The 23,364-nt window shown below is 42.7% G+C and overlaps 1 protein-coding gene across 1 annotated transcript; it reads right to left on the bottom strand.

Annotated features, from left to right (window-relative positions):
• Positions 1-5: 5 nt before the first annotated feature.
• Positions 6-18,145, bottom strand: rell1 (RELT like 1). Its single transcript, XM_030780666.1, has 7 exons — positions 18,095-18,145; positions 11,655-11,864; positions 8,383-8,457; positions 5,972-6,026; positions 3,151-3,393; positions 1,983-2,124; positions 6-690 (listed from the first exon to the last, which is right to left on the bottom strand). The coding sequence occupies exons 1-7, from the start codon at positions 18,123-18,125 to the stop codon at positions 667-669; spliced, it is 780 nt and encodes a 259-aa protein (XP_030636526.1). The 5' UTR covers positions 18,126-18,145; the 3' UTR covers positions 6-666.
• Between the last annotated feature and the right edge of the window lie 5,219 nt (positions 18,146-23,364).

Below are 23,364 nucleotides of genomic sequence, written 5' to 3' on the forward strand. Positions count from 1 at the left end.
GTAATTCAGAGTCTTCCACTATGGAAGAGTTGGGGGGAGGGGGTACAAAGGTGATTTTTGGTAAACATTGTACCTTAGGAAACATCAAGCTCTGCTTCAACGACTTTTTCCTCACAGTGTCCAAAGAATTGATCCTCCTCTAACACAAACTCTGTGTTTTCAGCTCTGCAGGCCAGGATCATACAAGGCGTTTTTTGTGTCTGAAACGTGTGGTTCTCTGTGGCAGCCGTGGAGGTTAACCACCAACAAATACGTGGTCAGCTTACAGGGAGCGGGAGATGCTATTTTCGTCTGTCGACGTCACAGCCGTGTTTACAAAGGGAGTACTGGCATGGCAATGAAATGATTGATGTGAAACGGCCGCAGTCCATTTTCGTGGAGCCCAAATTACACACGCAAACACACACACTCACACGCTAGGTAAGCGGAGTGCGTGTATAACTGCGCAGGACAACAGAACACCTCGCGTTTCCCATCCATCGTCTCGCTCACTCGTCCTTGATTGGTTGGTTTGTGGATGGAGGCGGGACACAGCCTCGACTGACACCGCTGTCGTCGAATGGCTGTTTGTCTGATGGAGGAATCTGTTTATTGGTTTGACGCAGGGATTTAAAAGTGTTAAAACTGTACAAAATGGCCGTGTTAGCTGCTCTGACTTCACCATCTTCACTTTGCATTGTCCTTGTCATCCTAAAGAGGGAAAGAGAGGGAGAGTGAGAAAGAGAGATAAACACCTTTAAATGTCAGTCACAAATCCGGCCTAAGTCATATTCTAGTTTTTCAGGTCCATTATTGACATACAGTCATTTGTTTAAAGCACTTTAACATGACTCATACATTTCCAAACTGCCTCTAGTAGATCTTGATTGCCGCTTTTTTCTTACTCATTTTTAAGAGGAAAAACACAGGTGTACTGTAAGCTTGACAGACACCAATAAGCCCCCAGTTTATCAGACCAGACATGAAGAAAGAACACACTCAGTCTCTGCAAGTAAGCATCCATTTAAAACATACAGACACAAATCTACCTCCTCCCTCCGTCCATATGGAAATTTGTCCTTCTGGCATTTAAATCAATGGCCTGAGGTGACCAACAGCATGCCCTGTCTTACAGCTAAACTCAGATTAACTCAGGAATCCTTTACACATGCAGAGACGCTAAGCACGGGCGACAGAAGTCTTCTCCAGCAGGGTCGTTTGGCACCTGCCACGAGACCCGCCGAAACCTGCTGCTTTTAAACAACTCCTTCAGCTCACTGCCCTCCACTCCGATCTACACACTCCTGCCACCAAAACAAATTCTATCCAAATATATACAGGGCTGGTTAGGATAGCAAATCAGCCTGACTGCACTTCCAGATTTACCACAGTGCCCATGCAGGTGAACCAACTAACGCTTCAGCTCTACACAAACTGCCAGAAGGATTTTTTTTTTTTTGAGGGGGTGTTTTTGAAAATGGTGAGACACAAATGTCAAATGTAAGTTCAAAAACCAACTGTGTAAAATTTTGTATCTTTGATATCTTTATCATGTTGGAAACAAATAAGAGAGACTGAAACGCTGGGTTTTCAGTAAACCTGTCTGAGCCAGTTCAAGTATCTTTAAGAAGATAGTCAGCACCCGTTTTACGACGACAAATGCCCCCCCCCCCCCCCCCCCGACCTGTTCAGGACTTCTGTTTTTGAAATTATTTACTCCTCTGCTTTTTCTCTAATGCTTCCAAGCCCTTGAGCAACATGAGGATCATGGAGGTTAATCATGTTGACCTGACCCCCATTCTCAACCTCGCAGCCTCCCCACCAAGAGCCCTGGGAAACTCTTCTGCCTAAGGGAACTGGACCAGCTACGCTCTCTCTGTCCTTCCAAGTTTCTGATATTACTATAACAGTAGTAGCTTTGTCGCTGTTGTTGTTCTTGTTGCTGCTGATGTTGTTTTGATACTGTAGCTAAAGAGCTTTCTGACTTTCTCTCTCTCTCTGACCTGGTGTTTGGAGGTTCTGTCACATGATTCTAGTTCGGGTGCGGTGTCTGTTGGGGAGGATGGGATGCTGCCGTTGGACTCCGTGATCAGCAGGGTCCGTCTCTCTTTGGCGGGTTTGGGGTCACACTTGGTCACCCGGAACCTGAGCATGAACGGCAAAAAAGCACAGTGGTTAAAAACCAGTCCAGTGATTCTGGACCTGTTGGATGTGCGGTGCTGTGACTCATTATGAACGTGTTCTCAGCCTGTTGGATGTGTGGTGCTGTGACTCATTATGAACGTGTTCTCAGCCTGTTGGATGTGTGGTGCTGTGACTCGTTATGAACGTGTTCTCAGCCTGTTGGATGTGTGGTGCTGTGACTCGTTATGAATGTGTTCTTAACCTGTTGGATGTGTGGTGCTGTGACTCGTTATGAATCTGTTCTTAACCTGTTGGATGTGTGGTGCTGTGACTCGTTATGAATGTGTTCTTAACCTGTTGGATGTGTGGTGCTGTGACTCGTTATGAATCTGTTCTTAACCTGTTGGATGTGTGGTGCTGTGACTCGTTATGAACGTGTTCTTAACCTGTTGGATGTGTGGTGCTGTGACTCGTTATGAATGTGTTCTTAACCTGTTGGATGTGTTGTGCTGTGACACTGTTTATAATTTGCTGATGGTTACAGCGGGAAGCCTAAGCTTTTTCAACAGTCATTTTACCCTGTGTTCACAGGATTGCTTTCGACAGCTCAAAGCGCAATTTCTCCTTTCACTCACTCACACACACACACACACACACACACACTGAGAAAGAGAAATAGAAGGAGAGAGAGAGAGAGAGAGAGAGAGAGAGAGAGAGAGAGAAAGAGAGAGAGAGAGAGAGAGACGCGCACCAGGAAACATGCACTCTTCTAATTAAATTAAGGAATTAATTTCCACACAGGTCAGCACAGCCCTAATATACACTCTCATTCATCTGGATGGGTACATGAGAGAGCTTGCACTTAGTATTCAAATTATAGCTTGCACTGAAGAGAACACATACACACACACACACACAGACATACACTAATACACACACATACACAGCCACATGGCTACTACACACACACACACACACACAAACACACAGTCTTACAGCCACCACAAACACAGACACACACACACAGACACAGATGCAAACACAGACCTGCCCACAGCGAGAACGGTGACCTCCCCCGTGTGACTGCGCCGATCTGCTCGTTTACTGGATGTGCGTCTCATTAGGGGCCATTTCTTCTGACTGCAGCGGCTGCAGATGTTCTTGTGCCCGCCCATCCCTCCGATGGTGTGTAAGTGATTACACGTGTGCTTGGCCGCACCAGGTGGCGCCCCTGGCGACACAGGGGTCACCGGGGTGGTCGGGGTGGTGGGTGTGGTTGGTGTTAGAGGACTGTGGGTACAAATACAGACATAAGTGCATTAGTGAGTTAGTGAGATTACTGACAGACACACAGGCTGGTGTGTATATTTTATTTGAAGAATGGTGGGATATTGTTAATTCATTTATTTCAACCGTGTCTAAATTCCTCCAATTTTTCACTCTAAATCTGTCTCTCTCTGTGTCTTTCTCTCTCTCTCTGTCTCCAGGGAATTGTTAGATGACTGCAGAATCCTACCACTCAGTAAACTTCTGGAGTGAAAAACGAGCGCTCTGTCACCTGTTTCTGTTAGACAAGACACCACTGTGTGTGTGTGTGTGTGTGTGTGTGTGAGAGTGTGTGTATCCCAAAGATGGCACTGATTTTAGATAAAGAGAAAGAGAGAAAGAGAGAGAGAGAGAGAGAGAGAGAGAGAGAGAGAGAAAGAGAGAGAGAGAGAGAGAGAGAGAGGTGGGGACTAGAGAAAGTAATAGTGACTGCTTTACATGCACAGTCACAGAACCCTGTGTGTGTTTGTGAAGTAGGAGATATGATGGAGTGATATGAAAGGCAGGAGAGAGGGAAGGGAAGAGCTGAAGCAACAAGTAGACAGAGAGGTGGATGAAAGAGAGAGAAAGCACTGCTTGGGAAGGACAGGGAAAAATAAGAGAGGGAAGGAAATGAGAGAAGAACAAGAGTGCTAAAAAAAACCCAGCAGAAATGAAGAAGTATTAAATGTATGAGAGAGAGAGAGAGAATAGCGAAAACTGACTGATGGACAGAGAAACCAGACAGAACACTGCACCACGCCCCTCCAGCCCCTCCCCCTGCTCCTCCTCTACACATACCCCATAAATTACCCCTCCTCACCTCTCCTCCATCCCTCCATCTCTCCCCAGTTGCTGCAGCAGGCCTGAGCGCCCACTTTTAAGTGTTTGTCTGGCAGGACGCCCAGTCAGTCTGGGAAACTCTGTACAGCCCTGCCAGAATACGCAATCTAGTCCTTTCTCTCTCTCTCTCTCTCATTCTCTCTCTCTCTTTGCAAGCACACACTGATTCCCTATAACCTTTGTTTGTTGCCTCCCTTCCACTATCCGTCATCCATCTCCTCTTTCTCTCATCGTTTTTAATGTTTCTCCTGCTCCCTTTTCCTTTCCATTCCTCCTTCAGTCTCTGTGTTCACCTCACTTGTTCTCTCTTCCAGGTGTTCTCTGTTTCTACTGCATCTCTTCATGAACTACTGCCGTGGATTTACACACCGCGCGACACGTTTAACAAATAGCTTTCATTTTCTCCTCTCTCTCTCTCTCTCTCTCTCTCTTTCATGTGTTCTTGCTCTATTCACTGCTCAAGGTCAGTGGAGCTTTACCTGCTGAACGAAACGAGAGGGGAAAAAAAAACACTTCCTTCATCCTTTCAGATCAGGGTATGTCTCTCACTGATATGCGTGTAGGCACTGTGAACTGTGTTATCTGCTTTATAAAGGCCATACCCAGCCAATGGGCACATTCTACTGGGAGCCTGTGTCTTTGACTGGTGTAAGTGTCACCAGCAAACACTGCCTGGCAGACAGGGTGTTTTAGAGACCCACTGAGCCAACACTAGCTCTACTGAACATGACTCACGAAAATGTGGACCCATAAAACACACACACACATACACACACACAGACACACACACACAGACACACACACACAGATCACCAACAGAGAGAAGAACAACTCAAGCCACAATAAGCTGCCATGAATCTTGAGGCATTAGGAGAAAAGAAATTTGAAAGAGAGATGTGTGTGTGTGTGTTATTTACAGTAGTGAAGCAGTAGTTCTTCATTTTCAGAGACTAAGATGTCTCCTCAGAGTGCTATTTCTAAGGTAATGTGAGGTTGTCATTTTCTAAATGCAGATACATAAACTTAGATATAACCTACAGACAGACATATGCACCTAATGCTACCTTATTTAACAGACAAACAACTCTTAACACATTATAGCCTAACAATAATAATGAGAATGGTAGGTTTGTGACTTTGTGCCAATATATGTTAATATAGCATGATGTTCCATATTAACATATGAATAAAGCTACTGATTCCGCAAAAACGACATCATGAGTCAAAATGTGAACTATCAATAACTATGATTAATTAGAAAAGTGAAACTGTGTAGCAAAGTGTGACTGTAAAAAGCAAAAAAAAAAAGCAGGATCGAGAGAGGAAAACAGAATGTGTTTAATATATTAATTACCATCTTTTCAAAACATAATTTAATATTATGTGAACCTAATGCCACCTGTCATTTGCTACCTCGGATGTTTTCATTGATTTAAGCAAGAGTTTAACTAAGATCTGAACGAGACCCAGAGGTGATTTGATAGATCACATTGCCACCTTGTGGACAATAGTGTAACTACCTTATATTAAGATTGGTCTGTCCATCATAATGGTGTATGTCTATTAAGTTTACTCACTGAATGACCTCATTTTGACCTCCGATGGTGGTTAAAGAAAACTGCGATAACAGCCCTAGAAGGCTCTCTCTGACGATGCAATTTCTTGCCTTTGTGATTATGACAACACATGCCAATATAAAAGGATTTCTGGTCAGTCTTACCCATCTGAGTCTATGCTCGTGTCATGGAACATGGCTTTCAGCGCATCTGAGTTTGCTGGGGGGAAAGAGAGAGAGAGAGAGAGATTACAGATTACTGAAACCGCTGATACCTTCCCCATGTAATTGAGCAACGCATATGCCTGCCCGTGAAGATAACAGAAAGCCTGTATGAACCTAACCTGCTACAGATTAAAAAAAAAAAAAACTAATTCAATGATACCAGGAACACCGATATTACATCCCTGCCAGATATGAGAACACAAACACACAGAGACAACAGGCGAGAGGGAAAACCGAAAGAATAACAAACACTCGTTAAATGCAGTGCAAGTACGCTACTGCAGACGCTTAATCTTTTGTGTCATCGAAAGAGGAAATCACATTTACTGGATGACCACTGGACATTTCTATTTATACAAAAGTTTGTCTCCCGTTTTTAACCCCAAGGGAACTGTTAAGATTTCTAATCAGGTGCCGTTAAATGCCTGTGCGCTCATTATTAGAACAGTTAATGTGAGCCAGTACTGAGGCAAACCTAGACATATCAGTGAAGTATTAAGTCTTTAGTAGAGGTAAATCAGTTCAAACGAGGGCTCAATCCAACGGCAATCTATGACACACCGAAAAGTACAGTTCTACCAGTCTTAAGTATTTAGTGCCTCTGATACTACAGCAAACCACTCAGCTGTGTCTGGGCAGGAGGACAACTACTTGCTTATCAGGTAATTATAGGTAGACATGTTGGCCTAAAACAGACTGTCCATGACAACATTTGAACTGTTATTAGAAAACACTACTGCGACACATAAAAAAAGACTCAGCCACTCCACAGAATGACTAAAAACACTCGACTACTCCACAGAATGTCATAGGAGTAGGCAAGGTCACCAAATAAGACAGACATAGGTTGTGAGTAACAGCAAAGTCATCTCCTGTCACAGGACCACTGAGGGAAATTCTGCTTTGAGAGAGAAGCACAGAGACACTGGCGCAATCTGGCAGCATTCTAAATATAGAGAGGGGGGGTCATTCTAGACTGACAAAATATCCACCACAACAGCATCTATTCAATAAAACCAAGGCAACACAGGCAGGATCATTTTAACATACACACACACACACACACATACACATACACACACACACACACCACTGTGACATGCAGGCAGGATCATTTTAACACACACACACTACTGTAAGACAAAGAGACAAAGGCAGGATCATTTTAATACAGGTGGGAGAACACGTTTCCTGTCAGGTCTGATCATCTTTAGTTTACTAACTGACCTGAGAATGGTTTACCGTTTGGTCTAAAAATGTGGTTTTCATAAAAGCTGTACACCATACAGCATAAGCACACAATGGAAAAGACTCCTCTTTTTTTTTTTTTAACAATGGTCCACTGGCAGTGTGGCTGCCTTCCGCCCTAACTGTTTATTGATTTGACATCACACACAACAAGCAAACTGGTGCTTACAAACAAGTCTCTGCTTAAACACTGGTTTAGGCTAAAACCCAATCCCTCAAATTTTTGGATGGCTTAGCTATGATTTCTCTTCAGACTGGCAAAAGGACACTGGGACTGTCTGTAGTCCTCCAAAGTGAAGACCTGAGTTTAATCTACAATTTTAACATGACTGTCTCAACACATCAAATAGTAAAATTTAAATGAAAAATTGAATTAGCCATCAAGCCCAAAATTTCATCTTTTATTGTGGGCAGACGTGCGGAACTCCAGAAGAATTCTGAGTGTTCGAATAAGTTTTGTTTTGACAATAATCGTAACCTTTTCTGGAAGCAGGGTAGGTCAGACAGAGCACAGATAACGTAAAAACACATATTACACATCGTCTGATTGTGTTAACAAAATGATTTATAAACTCTACATACATACAAGCACACACACAAATACATACATACATACATACATACATATATACATGCACACACTTTTCTAACTTCCTTACACCTATAGGGCTTTGTCTTCATTATGCTATACATGTAATGTCAGTTGATTATTACAGTCATCAATGAGCTAAGTATGATCAACATTATCTGGACTCTGGATAAAAAACTTTTAAGAATTAAGCTTCTGAATTTGAGCACCATTTCATAAATGAAAACCAAAAAACTTTAAACTTAACACAGAAACTTTAAAGTGTACACTTTTCTGAACGTTTCTCTGTATGCATTTGGGGATATACTGGAGCTAGTTTGGTAGAATACTGTACTCTAACATGCACATATTTTCAGCATACATCCTGTATTTAATGCATGTTTTACACAAAGATGCACTATATACAGTGACTGTGAGTAACACAGATCCTTTTCATTGTAATCTGAGACAAAAAAAAAACAAAACAAAACAAAAAAACGACGTACACTACGCTCGTTCATTCATTCACTCCTACCTTCATTTTTCATGATGTAGTGAACAATCTGTCCCACCGTGTCGTTGTTCTCCTCACTGTAAGTGTCATTCAGCTCTGAGAAAGAATGGAGACAGGGAGAGGGAGGAGGAAGGATGAAGAACAGATTGAGAGGGAGAGGGAAAAAGAGAAGACTGTCAGATTGTGTGTAGAAGTATTTCAAGTGGACTGAATGTGTCCCAGTGCTGTAAGGATTCTTCTCACTTTATTTGTGATACACATAAAACACATTTTGAACATGTGTATTCTTATACATCTTACAATTAGCAAAACACACGTACCTTCACATTACACACATGTATGTAATGTGAAACACAAAGTGTTCTTTCTGTATTACAATAACATTTCCAGGCTATTTGATTTAGCTATAAAATGTCATTAGATCCTGTGATCCTGGAGTGCTGTGTGAACACAGAAAACCTGAGAAAATGTCGACCAAATGGCCAAATGCTGAAGCAGCTCTGCTCCCAGGCCTAACAATCTCAAATCAGCACACTTCTGAGAGGAACCGTTATTAATGACTTCAGCTGCAAGACCTTCCACTCATATCAGTGCAAGTCACCAGTCATCACCTTAGGACCAAACTACTGGAAACAACACTGACCTGTTAAAATACTCCAAAATATTGCATGGAGTCGTGACTCATTTTTGTAAGTAATATGCCAAAATACAAGTTCAGAAAATTCCAGGGGAAGAAAAAGATAATGTAAATTAACCAGTAACCCTTAATGAAAGCTTTTGAAAGCTTTTTAATGAAACAAACCACTGCAGTGTTCTCTTCCAGTAAATATCAGTGAGAAGGACGGGCTCATGGATTAGTCAACAACACACACAAACACACTCTCACACACACACAAACGTCCCTCCACCCACGTCCTTCCTCTTGGGGCTTTGACCCCTCGCTGAACGAGAAGCACGTCCTGTGTTGCCTGTTGAACAGGACTCTGTCTAGTTACAGTGGGGCCAAGTGAAGGAGGCAGAAGGGAGGGGAGGGTGTCATCTGAGTGAACCAAACTAACTGTCCTTCACTGTTCTCCTCACAGTTCTCCACTCTGCAGCTGGAGCCTGCACTGTATCAACCAAAGCTGAGCTCAGAACACTGGCTGAGCTCTGCCTTTGGTTGTTTGTCATTAGTAGTAACTAGTAACAACTAGTAACTACGATCAGTCTTAATTATAACCATTTAATCATAAACACATATTCCAAATTGAAGAAGCCGAGGGGACTTGTTACAGTGGAGTTGTGCTATTTTTCCCCAAAATCTATAATTTTGAATCAGTATTTAAAAAGCCACGATGGACTCCAGTCATTATGAACCAGTATTCCAGGCTGATCTCACGTCAGTAAGAATACTTCAGGATGAATGCATTAGGATGTGGAAGAAACAAATGATCCATTTGTGTGTTTTTCAGCTCAGCTAGAGGAAAAGCTCATGAGGGAAGGGACTAGTGAGTCTGGGGAATGGTGGTTGCCTTTCCATTAGCCAAAGGACCATTTTAATAAAATAACCACCAGAGAACAGAGAGGGGAAAAATGAATAGAATGGAGCAGTTTTTTCCATTGGGAGTTGTAGTTGATCAATACAGGAAAGCGTAAATAAATAAAGGCAGAGATAAATGACATTACAGATAAATGACAGTTTGACTGACTGACTGAGAGTGATTTAAAAGAAGATCGTTCTTGTTTGAATAAAGTCACAGCTGTGCAGGAAGTAGTCATGGGTGTGTGCCTGCGTGCCTACGTGTGTGTGTGTGTGTGTGTGTGTGTGCGTGTGCAAAAGGTAACATGAGAGTGAGGAATTAATGAAGAGCTGTGAAATGGTGGTTAACACAGAGATGGATGAGGACAAAGAAATAACACAGAACAAGGACTTTCCTTCATCATTTCTATCAGAACAGAAAGAGAAAGAAAGAGAGAGAGAGAGAGAGAGAGAGAGAGAGAGAGAGAGAGAGAGAGAGAGAGAGAGAGAGGGAGAGAGAAAGGGGGGTGCTGGGCCTTTCTTTTGTTTGGATTCCAACATTTTCCATATATATTTTCTCTCTCTCATAAACAGACAGAGACGACACAAACAGAACTCATTAGTCACACAGGCTCTGAATTATGGATGTTTTCACTGGCGTCTGAGAAGATAAGACCTTATCAGATTGAGCTGAATTTTCAGTTATCCTTCCTGTTCAGTGATTGGACATAACTACTGTCCATCACTTATTAAAAACACAAGCTTCACCTTCCGGCTGGCAAGCAAGCCAAGGATTCAGACGCAGTATTGCGCAAGACAACCCTCCGTCTTATGGGGAAATCTGAAGTTGCTGACTGGTTTTCCTCTCCTCCACAGGCAAGAGAGGCAGTCGGGCCAACCTCAGCCTGCCACAAGTCTCAACAAGAGGCAGTGTGTATGGCATCTGCTTCACAAAAAAAAAAACTATTTAAGGGTCAAATCAGGGTTTAAGAATGTAACCATGACGGCTTTATTGAGAGTCCATGATTGTGAGAGAGTTTGGCACCTATTTCCCCTGGAAGTAAGAAAAAAAATCCTTCGCTTCTCAACCCTTACAGTGCAACAGGGTGAATGCCATCAAAGGTCAGGGAACATTTTGCTTCTAGCCCCCGTACTGACACACCTGCTTCCAGTAATGTTCTAAAATTTGGGTTTGCGAGAACAGTAGATCTGAACACAGTTAAAACAGGCCACCAATGCTATTTAACATTTAACACAACTGAACACTACCGTGTTAACATTTCCTGTTCCAAACAACATTCAGTTCATGGGGTGAAGGAATCACCATTTCCAGGTAGTGTCAGATGATCATTACTTGTAGAGGAAACCATAACTACAGTAGACTGTTGTGACGTGGAACATGTTTCCGTGTGAAACCAAAAAAATCCTCAGATTTTCTGAAAATGTGTACTTTACCTTATGACTCATCACAGTGACGTGTGTGTGTGTGTGTGTGTATGTGTGCGTGTGTCAAACAGAGTGAACTGGTAATTTAACTCCCTTTCACCCTTTTAATTTGAGCCAACACCCTTTCACAGGTGAGAACTAAACACTCTGTTATACATGATGCATCCCAGTGTTTCCGGCAAGAGCTGGTCTATATGATGTATATCAGATTTGAAGAGCTGGTCTATATGATGGTATATCAGATTTGAAGAGCTGGTCTATATGGTGTTATATCAGATTAGTGCAAATACATACTCTAATATTTCTTTTCTTGAAATAACAGCCTGTTAGAGCTGCAAACCTGCCTCACCTCCTTTCTCCAGGTCTTTCTCCTCGTCTGAGCATCCCCCCACTTCTTCCTCATCCTCCTCTGCCTCGGTGGTGCAGCGATAGCCCTTCCTCTTCAGCACATGGCAGATTAAAACTCCCAGTAGTCCCAATAAGAAGAAGACAACCACCAGTCCAAATGCTACGTACTCTGCTCTGCTGGTGTCCGAGCTTTCGGTGTTCTGTCCGGTCCCTTTGACAGGGATGGATAGAGAGAGAGAGAGAGAGAGAGAGAGAGAGAGAGAGAACGAGAGAGAGAGAGAGAGATTAGCTCTGTTTCAGAGTGACTAGAAAAACACATTCTCAATGTCTTCCTATTACCAAGAAGATGAAGAGCAATGTTTCAATGTTTCAATGACAGCTGTAAAGGAATTATGCATAGATGGAGGTAAAGTCAACAGCCCTTTGGTTTGAGCAGTTCAATGTCAACAACACAACTCCAACAGCATGTCTGTGATAGCACCCTTTTTACACAATGCAGATTCCTGTGTCTGGGGATAAAAGAAAATTTGGGTGTGATCAAGACAAAGGGGAAAAAAGAAGGGGAGAGAGAAAGAGAGAGAGAACAGCTCATGTTTCGACAGAGTGACTCACAACAACTCAATGAAATCAGAAAAAAAAAATTGAAATTGAGGATATTGCTATGATGGCGAGTCAAAAGACTGCTAAAGCCAAATCCTCTGTTGACCCCTGATGTGCTCCTGTTCACTGACACACTGAATAAATCATCTAAGTTCTTTTGACCCCTTTGTTACTGAAAACACAGAAATGATTTTCACCTATCATTATCAGTGTTTTTTTTTAAGAAGGATGACTAAAGATGGAGTCATCCTTCTTAAGCCTGTTTCTAAAGATGGTTTTCTCATGTACGTTAAGTTGTTTTAGGTCTGGGCTTCTGTAAAGCCAGAGTAAGGAAAAGGCATTAATCAAACAGAAATGAAGTCCATATGAAAAGAGGATATATAATATCTGTGAAGAACACTCAAATGGGGGAGAGTCCTAATTTACACACAGAAGCAAGGCCTTATAATGATTCTGAAAAGTCAGCCAGTCAGCCACACACACACACACACACACAGCCACACACAGAAAGACGAGGTTTGAAAAGATGCCCGGGAAAAGAGAGAGAGAGAGAGAGAGAGAGAGAGAGAGAGAGAGAGAGAGAGAACAGAAAGAGACAGCCCAACACAGATGAAGGAGGGGGTAATTCTTCATGACAAAGTCACAGTTTTCTGTTTGTCAGACGGAGAGAGAGAGAGAGAGAGAGAAGAAGAAGAAGAAGAAAGAGATAGAGAGGGAGAGGGAGAGAGAGACAGAGAGGGAGAGAGATAAACACAGACAGAGAGAGGGGCAGTGTCAAACAGAGCCAGAGGAGCCCAGCACGACATTGTCATGGGAGAGAGAGAGAGAGAGAGAGAGAGAGAGCTGACTTAAGAGGAGGGAGGGGAAAAGAATGAATAATCCCTGGAACTCTGCAGTGGGACCTTCAGCTAGGTCTCTGGAATGTGACCTATAAAGTCACAGCTTTCTTTCCAACCCTGGAGAGGGAAACTTTACATTTAAACTCCCGAGACTGTAGGTGAAACCATCGCTGATGTATTAAGGGAACGCTTTGAAACACTGGTTATGATTTCCGTCACTCTGATTTAATGACTCTCTCTTTTTCTGGACTGACTCTAGCAGCAGTTGAGGGCCCAAGTCCTGCTGGGTTCTGTACTAAGCAGCTGCTATGGTCTCTGACTGGCTAAAACTAACACTGTGGTCTCTGATTGACTGTGCCAAGCACTGTGGTCTCTCATTGGCTGTGCCAAGCACTGTGGTCTCTCATTGGCTGTGCACACCTGTTCCCAAGCAAAACTGGCTCTCTTTAAGAGGTGAGGGCAAGAAACATTGGACCTTGCTCTCCTCCTCCTCAACCCAAAACTGGACCTGGGCACTCCTGGAATATAGACTAATAGGGTTTTAAAAGTTTCAACCCATATCCATTCTTCTCAACCCTTCTCTCTCTCTCTCTCTCTCTCTCTCTCTAATTGAAGAGGGTTTTTGGCTGTGGCTCTTAATTAAATTGAGTATAATTTTTCATTTCAGTCATTCGTCTGGCCACAGTAACCTGCAATTACGGCCACCATTCCATAAAGCCCAAAATGCATCTTAAAAAAAAGAAAGAAAAACACAGCTTTACTGTGCCAATAGCAGGGCTTGAAGTCTTACTATGGCTATATTCCCATACATTTGTATGTGTGTATGTGTGTATATATATATATATATATATATATATATATATATATATATATATATATATATATGTGTGTGTGTGTGTGTGTGTGTGTGTGTGTGTGTGCATATACACACACATTTATATATACATACATACACATACATATGCCTATGTCTACAGGGCTAAAATATACCTATTTGTAGCCAGTATAAGGTCTTCTTAATGGTGTGTAAAGCTGTTGTCTTGGTCAGCTTGCACACTGTGCCACACTGATGTGTGGATCATTACTGGATTTCAAAATGCAAATAGAAAAAAACATATATGAAGAATATACATAAAGAAACATGAAACAATGAATGACAAAAACCACAGATTTACAATGTGTTGAAATGTGAAAACAGATGAACTTCCTCTTTTCCATGAGTAATCTCCATGGCTGACTAAATCTCTGCACTTCCTGTGTGATGGAAGTGAATACCTCTGGCCTTCTTTCCTCATCACACTCGTTCCATGACAACTCCTCTCTCCTCTCACTTCCTTCATTCACACTGCCTTTAAAACGTCTGGGCAATCCCCAGTGCTATTATTGGCTTAAGTAAACCTGTCTTACACACAAACACAGTATGCCGACAAGTATCTTTCAATTATGTCTCTTTAATCTTTTCCACACACGGGAATACGTACAGTTGAATACATGTACATATCAACACACTCTTTCTCCTTTTCATAGGAGTGCTCTCTCTCTCTCTCTCTCGACAGAAATGAAAGATAAGTCCTGTGTTATTTCTTTGTCCTCATTCATCTCTGTGTTAACCAGCATTTCATAGCTTTTAATTCATTCCTAACTCTCATGTTACCTCTCTCTCACACACACACATACGCACAGAAACACACACACACACACACACGCACACACACACACACACACACACAGGGCTCATCTGCACCTCTTTTCTCTCTCTTTCTGAATCCCTGAACTACATTGTTTATGTCACACTAAAGCCTTTCCCAAACAGTCAGGTTTTTTTAGACCAGTCTAAAAGCCATTCTCTGCACATGCACACAAGTACAGAAAAAGACACATACACAGACACAGAGACAGAGCCCCACACACACACACACTATCTCATGTTCCACCATAATCTAATCAGCAAACAAAACACACACAGAGCTATGACTGGGGATCCCATGTATGTCTCTCAGAGTGGGTAGGTGCACTGCAGTGTGTGTGTACCTATATAAAGGTGTGGAAAAAGTCTGTCAGAGTGAAACCACAATTTAGTCAGGTGTGTCATTTGTTGGACAATTTTATGAGCCAGTTTGTGCATTGCTGGGGCGACGCACAAGTCCGCCACTGGGCGAACGCAGCTCCACATTTGCACCTAGACCAACAGGATGTCTCAGATTCCTGTGTCATGACGCACTCTCAGAGCAGGACAATTAGCCAGATAAAATAATAATACAACCAAAACTGCCCACCCAATCAGAGAGAGAGGGGGAGAGAGAGAGAGATAGAAAGAAAGAGAGATAGAAGGAGATAGCTGGTACCAGGTGTCCACTGGACCTTGGACTGCTTCACTTAGTCATAAAGAACCTTTCTTTTCAATGATTTACTGTAGATATTTGACAAGAGTGTTAGCAGTATGACTAACACAACACATAATTGTGTGACTGTAAAAACTGGAGTCATGTACTGCACTTTTGTTAAAATGTAGGTTTGTTCATTTGAGTCCTGAATCGCATAGATCCAGGGTGAGGTGAAACAAAGGCTTTAATGACTAGAATAGAAATTCTTAAATGTGGTCCTGAAGGAAACAAATCCTAATCCTGAAGGAAAAATCACAAAAATCCATCCAAGGCTGTTTAAATTCTGAACATTCATAGCTGAGACGGAGTTTTGCATCGTTGCTTGACTAACAATCCTGTTTCTGCAACATCCAGATTGCTGTGGCTTTCCAGGGAATCCTCTACCTCAACAAATACCCGGACATGCAAGTGCCAGCGAGAGACAATAAAACGCCTGTATTCATTCATGCGTACACAGACTTCCAGAGAGGGTACAGCTTGTAGTGAGCGAGCAGCTAGTAGAGGCGCAGGTCATCCACTCTGTGGCATGAGGACACGGCTGGTCTATATTTGTTTTTAGCCGGTGGAAAACTCAGATATTGCCACTAAATGTGACGATTTATTTGCATGAACGTTTCTGTCCCAGAACCCTTCAGCGTTGCTGCTCCATTTCCACTCCAGGTCCTAACTAACCAGATAAGAAAGTAGCCTATGACTCAAAACATACACGGGTCGACGTAGCGGCAAATTACACTGCGCGACATCGCTGAAGTCATTAGCTCAAATGATAGCGATATCCCGGAGTGCATGGGACGACTCAAACACCCCACCTAGTCCTGTATTTGGAGGGTCGGTCGGATATGCCTCCCTCCCCATTATCATGCCTCTCTGATTCTTAGTATCGATAGTCTGCCTGTGCAGCTTGTAGGCGATTGTAGGGAATGAGTGTGGGCCTGCACACACGCCATATTCTGACGGAGACGGTTCACCTTGCTAGTTTTTTATCAGTCCATTCTCACTCAGAACTTGCACAACGCAGGAATCTTGTGAAACAAAGAGAAGGTCGAAAGAATCTCTTTAGGACATGGGGTCATCATACACATACCTTATTGCGGATTTAAACATGCCAGTAAAAGCAAATAAGCTATTATCCTCATATTCATCAGTTCAAGTCAATTAGCCTGCTCAGTTTTGATCATTTTCAAGGAGAGTGAAATGTCGTAATTTGACCATGCCCAATGTGTTGGTCTCTTGCCCCGATAGAGACTCCACGTGAATTTTGCAGTTTGTCTGCACGTTTAAGTGTGTCCGACAGTCTCGTGCTTGTTATTTACGCATAATGGAATAAGTCAGAAGATTATATGTTGGCATCTGCAGAGAACAGCTGATGGATACAAAAATAGAGTCCAGTAAAGAACAACAGTGTGTTTTATGTGCTAGCAACGAGAAGTACTAGAAAAACGTCTTTCAGAGACACTTAAACTGACTTTAAGTACGTCTTGTTTCACTGCGGTAGGAGATGCTACTTTCTGGGGACAAACACTTTCGAGAAGGCCAGTACAAAGCGTTCCCGTTCTGGTCCTGGCCAAGTTATCCACCGGTAACCAAATTTAAGTTCGCAAGAACACACCTGATTCAACCTCTAACGTGGCGAGGCCTAGACAATCGGCAGCGAGGTTTGTAACGCTGAATCAGTTATGTTGGTGCTTAGCTAGAGCAAAACGAGATGTAAAGAAAAAACGAACGTCCATTTGGTACAAACTGCAGCTGAGAAATTAACTCGCGCGCGGGGGAAGAGGTCAGTAAACGCTCCAAAACAACAGAATTGTTACTTGACGTCATCCATCACAAAGTTCCGGGTTATAAATAAATGTACAAAAGACAAACATGCGACTTGAAATATTTTAACACTTGAAGAGAAGAAAAACTCCAGCCAAAGACAAAACACCGGATGGGATTTCGCTATTCGTTTCCATGTCAACACAATAACAGCAATATCTCTCCTGCAAAAATGAGAAAGTTAAAGCAAGCAGACGACTTCATTCAACGGTAGTTATATATAGGCGGGCAAACTATAACATCTAACGCCGAAAACACACATCGTAAGCAGCAACTACAAACGAATACGACTGAATTGATTGATGCGCGTCATTTCTGTGAGAATAATATTTCAGGTCACACCAATGCCTTGAGGAAACAAAGACGACAAAGTTTGTGTTGTATGGTTTTACAGTGAAGCAAACTTGTCATTGTGGACTGGAAAACATCGAGATGGGGCTTTATTGCCAGATGCATCATATTCACCACCGAAGATACTGCTAAAAGGCCGGACAAATAACGATGATGAAGACGGGTTACAATATAATGGAAGAGTTTGCTAAACAATAAGAAAGTGTCGGCTTACTTAGGTATTTTAAAGAGATCGGTGAGTGTGTACCAATACTTGGATTCTTTCAGATATCGGAAGACTTGCTCCAAAGTCGAGCTTTTTGCCAGATACGCTGCGACATATACGTTAGGTTTTATCGTTAACACAAACTCTTACATCTCTGCAAACGACGCTACATAAACGAGAGAGGGGCAAGCATGTTGCACCCTCCATCCCACCGCTGCACGTTTGGTAGCTAGACTTTACTTACCAGTCGTGCTGGGCATGCGAGTTGAGGACATCCTATTTGATGAACGATTGTAGTCAACCCAATAGTGATTCAAAAGTGATTCAGACGCAGGCGGCAACAGAGTCTGACGAGCACACAGGGTCTACTTATAATCGGACCTTTCAGACTGGCTCGTATTTCCTCATTCTTGTCAAAGCACAAATGGGGCCATCCCACTCTTAAAGCTATAAAGTTAACAAGCCGTTCAATGAGGGGTTTTCTTTTTACTACGGTCACGTTAACAAAGCTGTCATTCAAGACCAAAAGGGTTTTAATTACAGTTAAAGGAATACATTACTATACTTTGTTGCTGCACGGTATTGGAACACGCGAGAGCTCCGTCAGGCGTTAGAAACCGAGTCCTCCTCGTCTCGTGGTGGCATTAGTGAGACATTATGGACGAACGCAGACACCGAAGAGGAAATCCAGAAAAGGGAACTGTGGGAAACGTTGTTTTGGCCAGATGCCACGCAATACACCAGTCATAAACTGAAGTGATTTTACATGTTGCAGCAGTTTATAGGTTTATATCTGAAAAAGTTCAAACCTTGATCACATGGATCAGGCGAAAAGTACTTCTGTCAGTATTCACATCTTTACATGTTAAATTATATGTCATTTCATTCAAACACTGATGTGGGCAGGTCATCTTGGAGGATAACAGAGACGCTATGCACGCTCAAACGACGCTCTTGGAGAACATCAGGATGGTGCCCAGAGGAAATAAGCTATGCACGACAGTTCTCCATCATTGTATGGAATCAACCTGCTGACATGAGACACCTGAATTTAAAATGTTGACGTCACGCACATTAACCTGTCCATTTGTGCGTACTGTGGGAATTAATGTGTGATCAAATATCGAAGGCAAGCGCTGTTATTTGAGCAGCTTTAGCAATTTATTCGTCTCACCAAGTATCCAAGCAGGAAACCTGTTTGAACCTTATTGCTTTTGTTCAGTTTCTTGTGCTTAGGGGTCCAAGTAGTGAATTCTTCTTCTTTTTCTTCTTCTTCTTCTTCTTCCTCTTCTTCTTCTTCCCTCCATCTGCTTTTATGTATTGCTTTTACACTGAAAACGCACTGAACTTCGCAGACATGTACAGCTTGAGGGTAATTGCATAATGCAATATTATGGGGTGGATCTGTCACATGGATGCCTAGCAACACTCAATCACAAAACTTGTGGGTCTGGTCCTCACGGGGAGCAAATTAGCCTCCAGACACTATGATATCCACCATACTGTATTTTCCACTGTTCTGAATTTGTTTTTGCAAAACCTTTAGATGTGCTCTTTTCCTGAAACGCTGAGTTGAGATCTGGTTTGACAAAACTCTCTGTACATGTCTTTAACCAGATTGTAAAGGAAGAGGTGATAAATTGAAAAAATGGAAGAATGTTGCACCCGTTGATTAGATTAGATTAGACTCAACTTTATTGTCATTGTGCAGAGTACAGGTACAAAGCCAATGAAATGCAGTAGCATCTAACCAGAAGTGTAAAAGCATAGCATTATTTACAGGTAAGTGCAGGTAGTGAGTACTGCAGTAGTGATATTGTATCTTACATTATATACAGTATTATAGACAGTGGAGATATAGTATGTACAGCGTTTAAGACGGTGGTGAGCAAATATACAGATATGTACATGTATATATATTTAAATGATCTACACAGAGGTGAAGCTGCCAGAGTAGACAGAGGAGTGTATATGTATAGGTTGATAGATATAATAGACAACATATATACAGTATGTTTATGTACAGTTTTAAATAGGGTAAAAGGAGCAGGAAAACAGTGCATATAGTACAGAGATAGTGCAGTGGAGTGCAAATAAAGCTAGCGCTGTGGTGTGGAGTTCAGCAGGGTCACAGCCTCATGGAAGAAGCTCTTCCTGAGCCGGCTGGTGTGGGAGCGGAGGCTCTTGTAACGCCTGCCAGATGGGAGGAGGGTAAAGAGTCCATGGTGGGGGTGGGATGCATCCTTGATGATGCTTTTCGCCCGACCCAGGCAGCGTTTGGTGTAAATGTTCTCAATGGTGGGCAGCTGGGTGCCGGTGATCCGTTGGGCAGTTTTCACCACCCGCTGGAGTGCTTTACGGTCTGCTGCGGAGCAGTTGCCATACCACACTGAGATGCAGTTGGTGAGTATGCTCTCAATGGTACAGCGGTAAAAGCCCACCAGTATCTTGGAGCACAGATGAGCTTTCTTAAGGCTCCGCAGGAAGTAAAGCCGCTGTTGTGCCTTTTTGATGAGGATGGAGGAGTTCAGGGACCAGGTGAGATTGTCAGAGATGTGGACGCCCAGGAGTTTGAAGCTAGGTACACGCTCCACTACAGCTCCGTTGATGTAGATGGGGGCGTGTGCTTTGCTCCTAGCACGCCTGAAGTCCACAATGATCTCCTTGGTCTTCTGAGTGTTAAGGGCCAGGTTGTTGTCTGCGCACCACGCGGCCAGGTGCTCAACCTCGTCTCTGTAGGCCATCTCATCGTCCTCTCTGATCAGGCCTACCACCGTGGTGTCGTCTGCGAACTTGATTATGGTGTTGATTATGGAACCATGCACAGGGACGCAGTCGTAGGTGAAGAGGGAGTACAGGAGAGGCCTCAGCACACAGCCTTGTGGCACGCCGGTGCTCAGAGTGAGAGTGGAAGAGGTGAGGTAGTCAAACTTAACAGACTGGGGTCTGTTAGTCAGAAAGTCCAGAGTCCAGTTGCGCAGGGATGTGCTGATACCAAGCTGGCTAAGCTTAGAGATCAGCTTGGAGGGAATCACCGTGTTGAATGCTGAGCTGAAGTCAATGAACAGCATTCTGACATAGGAGTTGGGACTGTCTAGGTGGGTCAGGGCAGAATGGAGTGCCATGGAGACGGCGTCCTCTGCTGACCTGTTGTTGCAGTAGGCGATTCATACTATTTGCATGTTTGGCTTTCAAATGATTATTTTTCAAAATAGTAAATATAGCCAGCTGGAATTTTTAAAAATTTAGACAAGCGGCCTACTATCCTACCAATACCCTTAAAACATAAAATCATTCATAACCACCTGAAGTTTGACCTCAAGGTCAACATTCGAAGATGATGTTTAAAATCTTTTCATCAAGAACCACAGTTGTTGTCTATTTGAGATTTTTTAAAAGTGTACTCACTAAACGTGTTTTTCACTAAAGTGTGTGGGGAAAATTAATCTTTCAAAAGCATTTGGGGTTGTATGTTGTTTCTGTGTATCACATGCCATAAACAGCTGGTGATATTTAGAAGCAGGCACTGTTTGGAAAGCTAAGCCAGCCAGGGGTCCTAACACACCTGCAAATCTGCAGTCCAGGAGTATCAATGGGTCTCCTGTTCTCAGCTCACCTCAGAGCACTCATGGGATAATCAAAACCAAGACCACACCCACCGTAGACCCCCACAGACCAGAACAACCACCCACCGTAGACCCCCACAGACCAGAACAATAACCCACTGTAGACCCCCACAGATCAGAACAACAATCCACTGTAGACCCTCACAAACCAGAACAACCACCCACTGTAGACCCTCACAAACCAGATCAACCATCCACTGTAGACCTTCACAAACCAGAACAACTGCCCGCCGGAGACCTTCACAAACCAGATCAACCATCCACTGTAGACCTTCACAAACCAGATCAACCATCCACTGTAGACCCCCACAAACCAGAACAACCATCCACTGTAGACCCTCACAAACCAGATCAACCATCCACTGTAGACCTTCACAAACCAGATCAACCATCCACTGTAGACCTTCACAAACCAGAACAACCGCTGAAGCTCCATTCTTGTCATCAACTAGACTACACCACTACTACACTGAGGGCTGGACTAACAATCGGCCTCAGAGTTTATCTGAATTTTGAACATTTATTAATGTTTAAGATGTGTGTTAGGGTCCAATATCGTCAGTAGAAGAATTGCCAGTATTTGTATTTTGCTCTGTCTTCACTCACTTTTATTTGTGTGTGTGTGTGTGTGTGCTGTGTTTTTGTGTGTATAGCTCCCAGGTGTACTTTTTTTTTTTTTTGCTCCTCATCCTCTGCCCCTAATGGATGTGATCCATACCCACCATCATCATTTTCTTCCAATCCTGCCACTTATTGGTCCACAGGATTTCATAGGTGAGAGCTTTATGGAGTAAAAGGCATTCCTTTACTTGGGCCTTTACTTGCTTTACTTTGCCTACCTCCTGAAGAGTTTATCCATGCTCTGGGAGATGCTGGGTGTAGTGTGTGTTCTGTGTCTTTCTGCATCGCCACTTTTACTCGCTGAGTTGGGGAAGCTGTTGTACACTTGAGTTGTTGGACATGTATACCACATGTTTGCTTTCTGTGCATTCACTGCCACAATGCTGAGGTAATTCAGCATGGATATGACTGTATACTGAATCCTCAGGTCAGAAACAGGTGAGAGGGACGGAATCTCATTATATCCGTAGTTTATGTTACAACAGTCAGTTAGCTTCAGACAACATTTCAGACAACCATTTACCTGGCTCTGCCTTTTAACTTTTTAGCTCTAAATAAGTTCCTTTTCTAAAATAAGTGATAGCTTATAAAGTCTTTGTCATATATGATTAGCCCTTTGCTTTAATAACCATCCTTGTGTTCTCTACCACACTGGCTTTGTGTTGAATTGCGAGCCTTGTTCCTTTTTCCCTCTGCCTCACCTTGTTCAAATTATAATAGTGCTGTATTGCCAGCAGGGGGCAGTATAAGCACTGAGTGAGGGAGTGATTACTGCCACCACATAGGCCTGTCGGAGTAACACAGTGTTCCTTATCACTCAGCAAAAGATTTTATTACCAAGTATATATGTGAAATTATAGGTTCTGATTCATTTTCACTGAACTAATTGCGATTGTTTTTTTTTTTTCTTCATCTGTGACATTCTTTTTGCAATTTAATAAATACCACAGTAACCTACTGAACTGATAGGTGATTTCATATTTTTTAATACTATTCGGTGTAAACGTTGCCATCTAGTGGTTATTTAAATGGATGCAAACACATACCTAGGATAACATACTCGCTAAAAAGAAACCAAGTCACCTCAAAGAGGCTCTGAGCAATAGTGTTGAAACACTGAATATTTGAAAATAAATTATAAATACCTGTGAATATAAATGAGCGTTCCTTGACAAAAATGGACAAGACCAACACATTTTATTCTGTGGGGGTGTTTTTCTTGTTTGTTTTTTAATACCACCATTGAAGTCAAGCCAAGAGGATTTGT

The sequence above is a fragment of the Chanos chanos genome, chromosome 7, assembly GCF_902362185.1.
Source record: "Chanos chanos chromosome 7, fChaCha1.1, whole genome shotgun sequence".
NCBI lineage: Eukaryota > Metazoa > Chordata > Actinopteri > Gonorynchiformes > Chanidae > Chanos > Chanos chanos.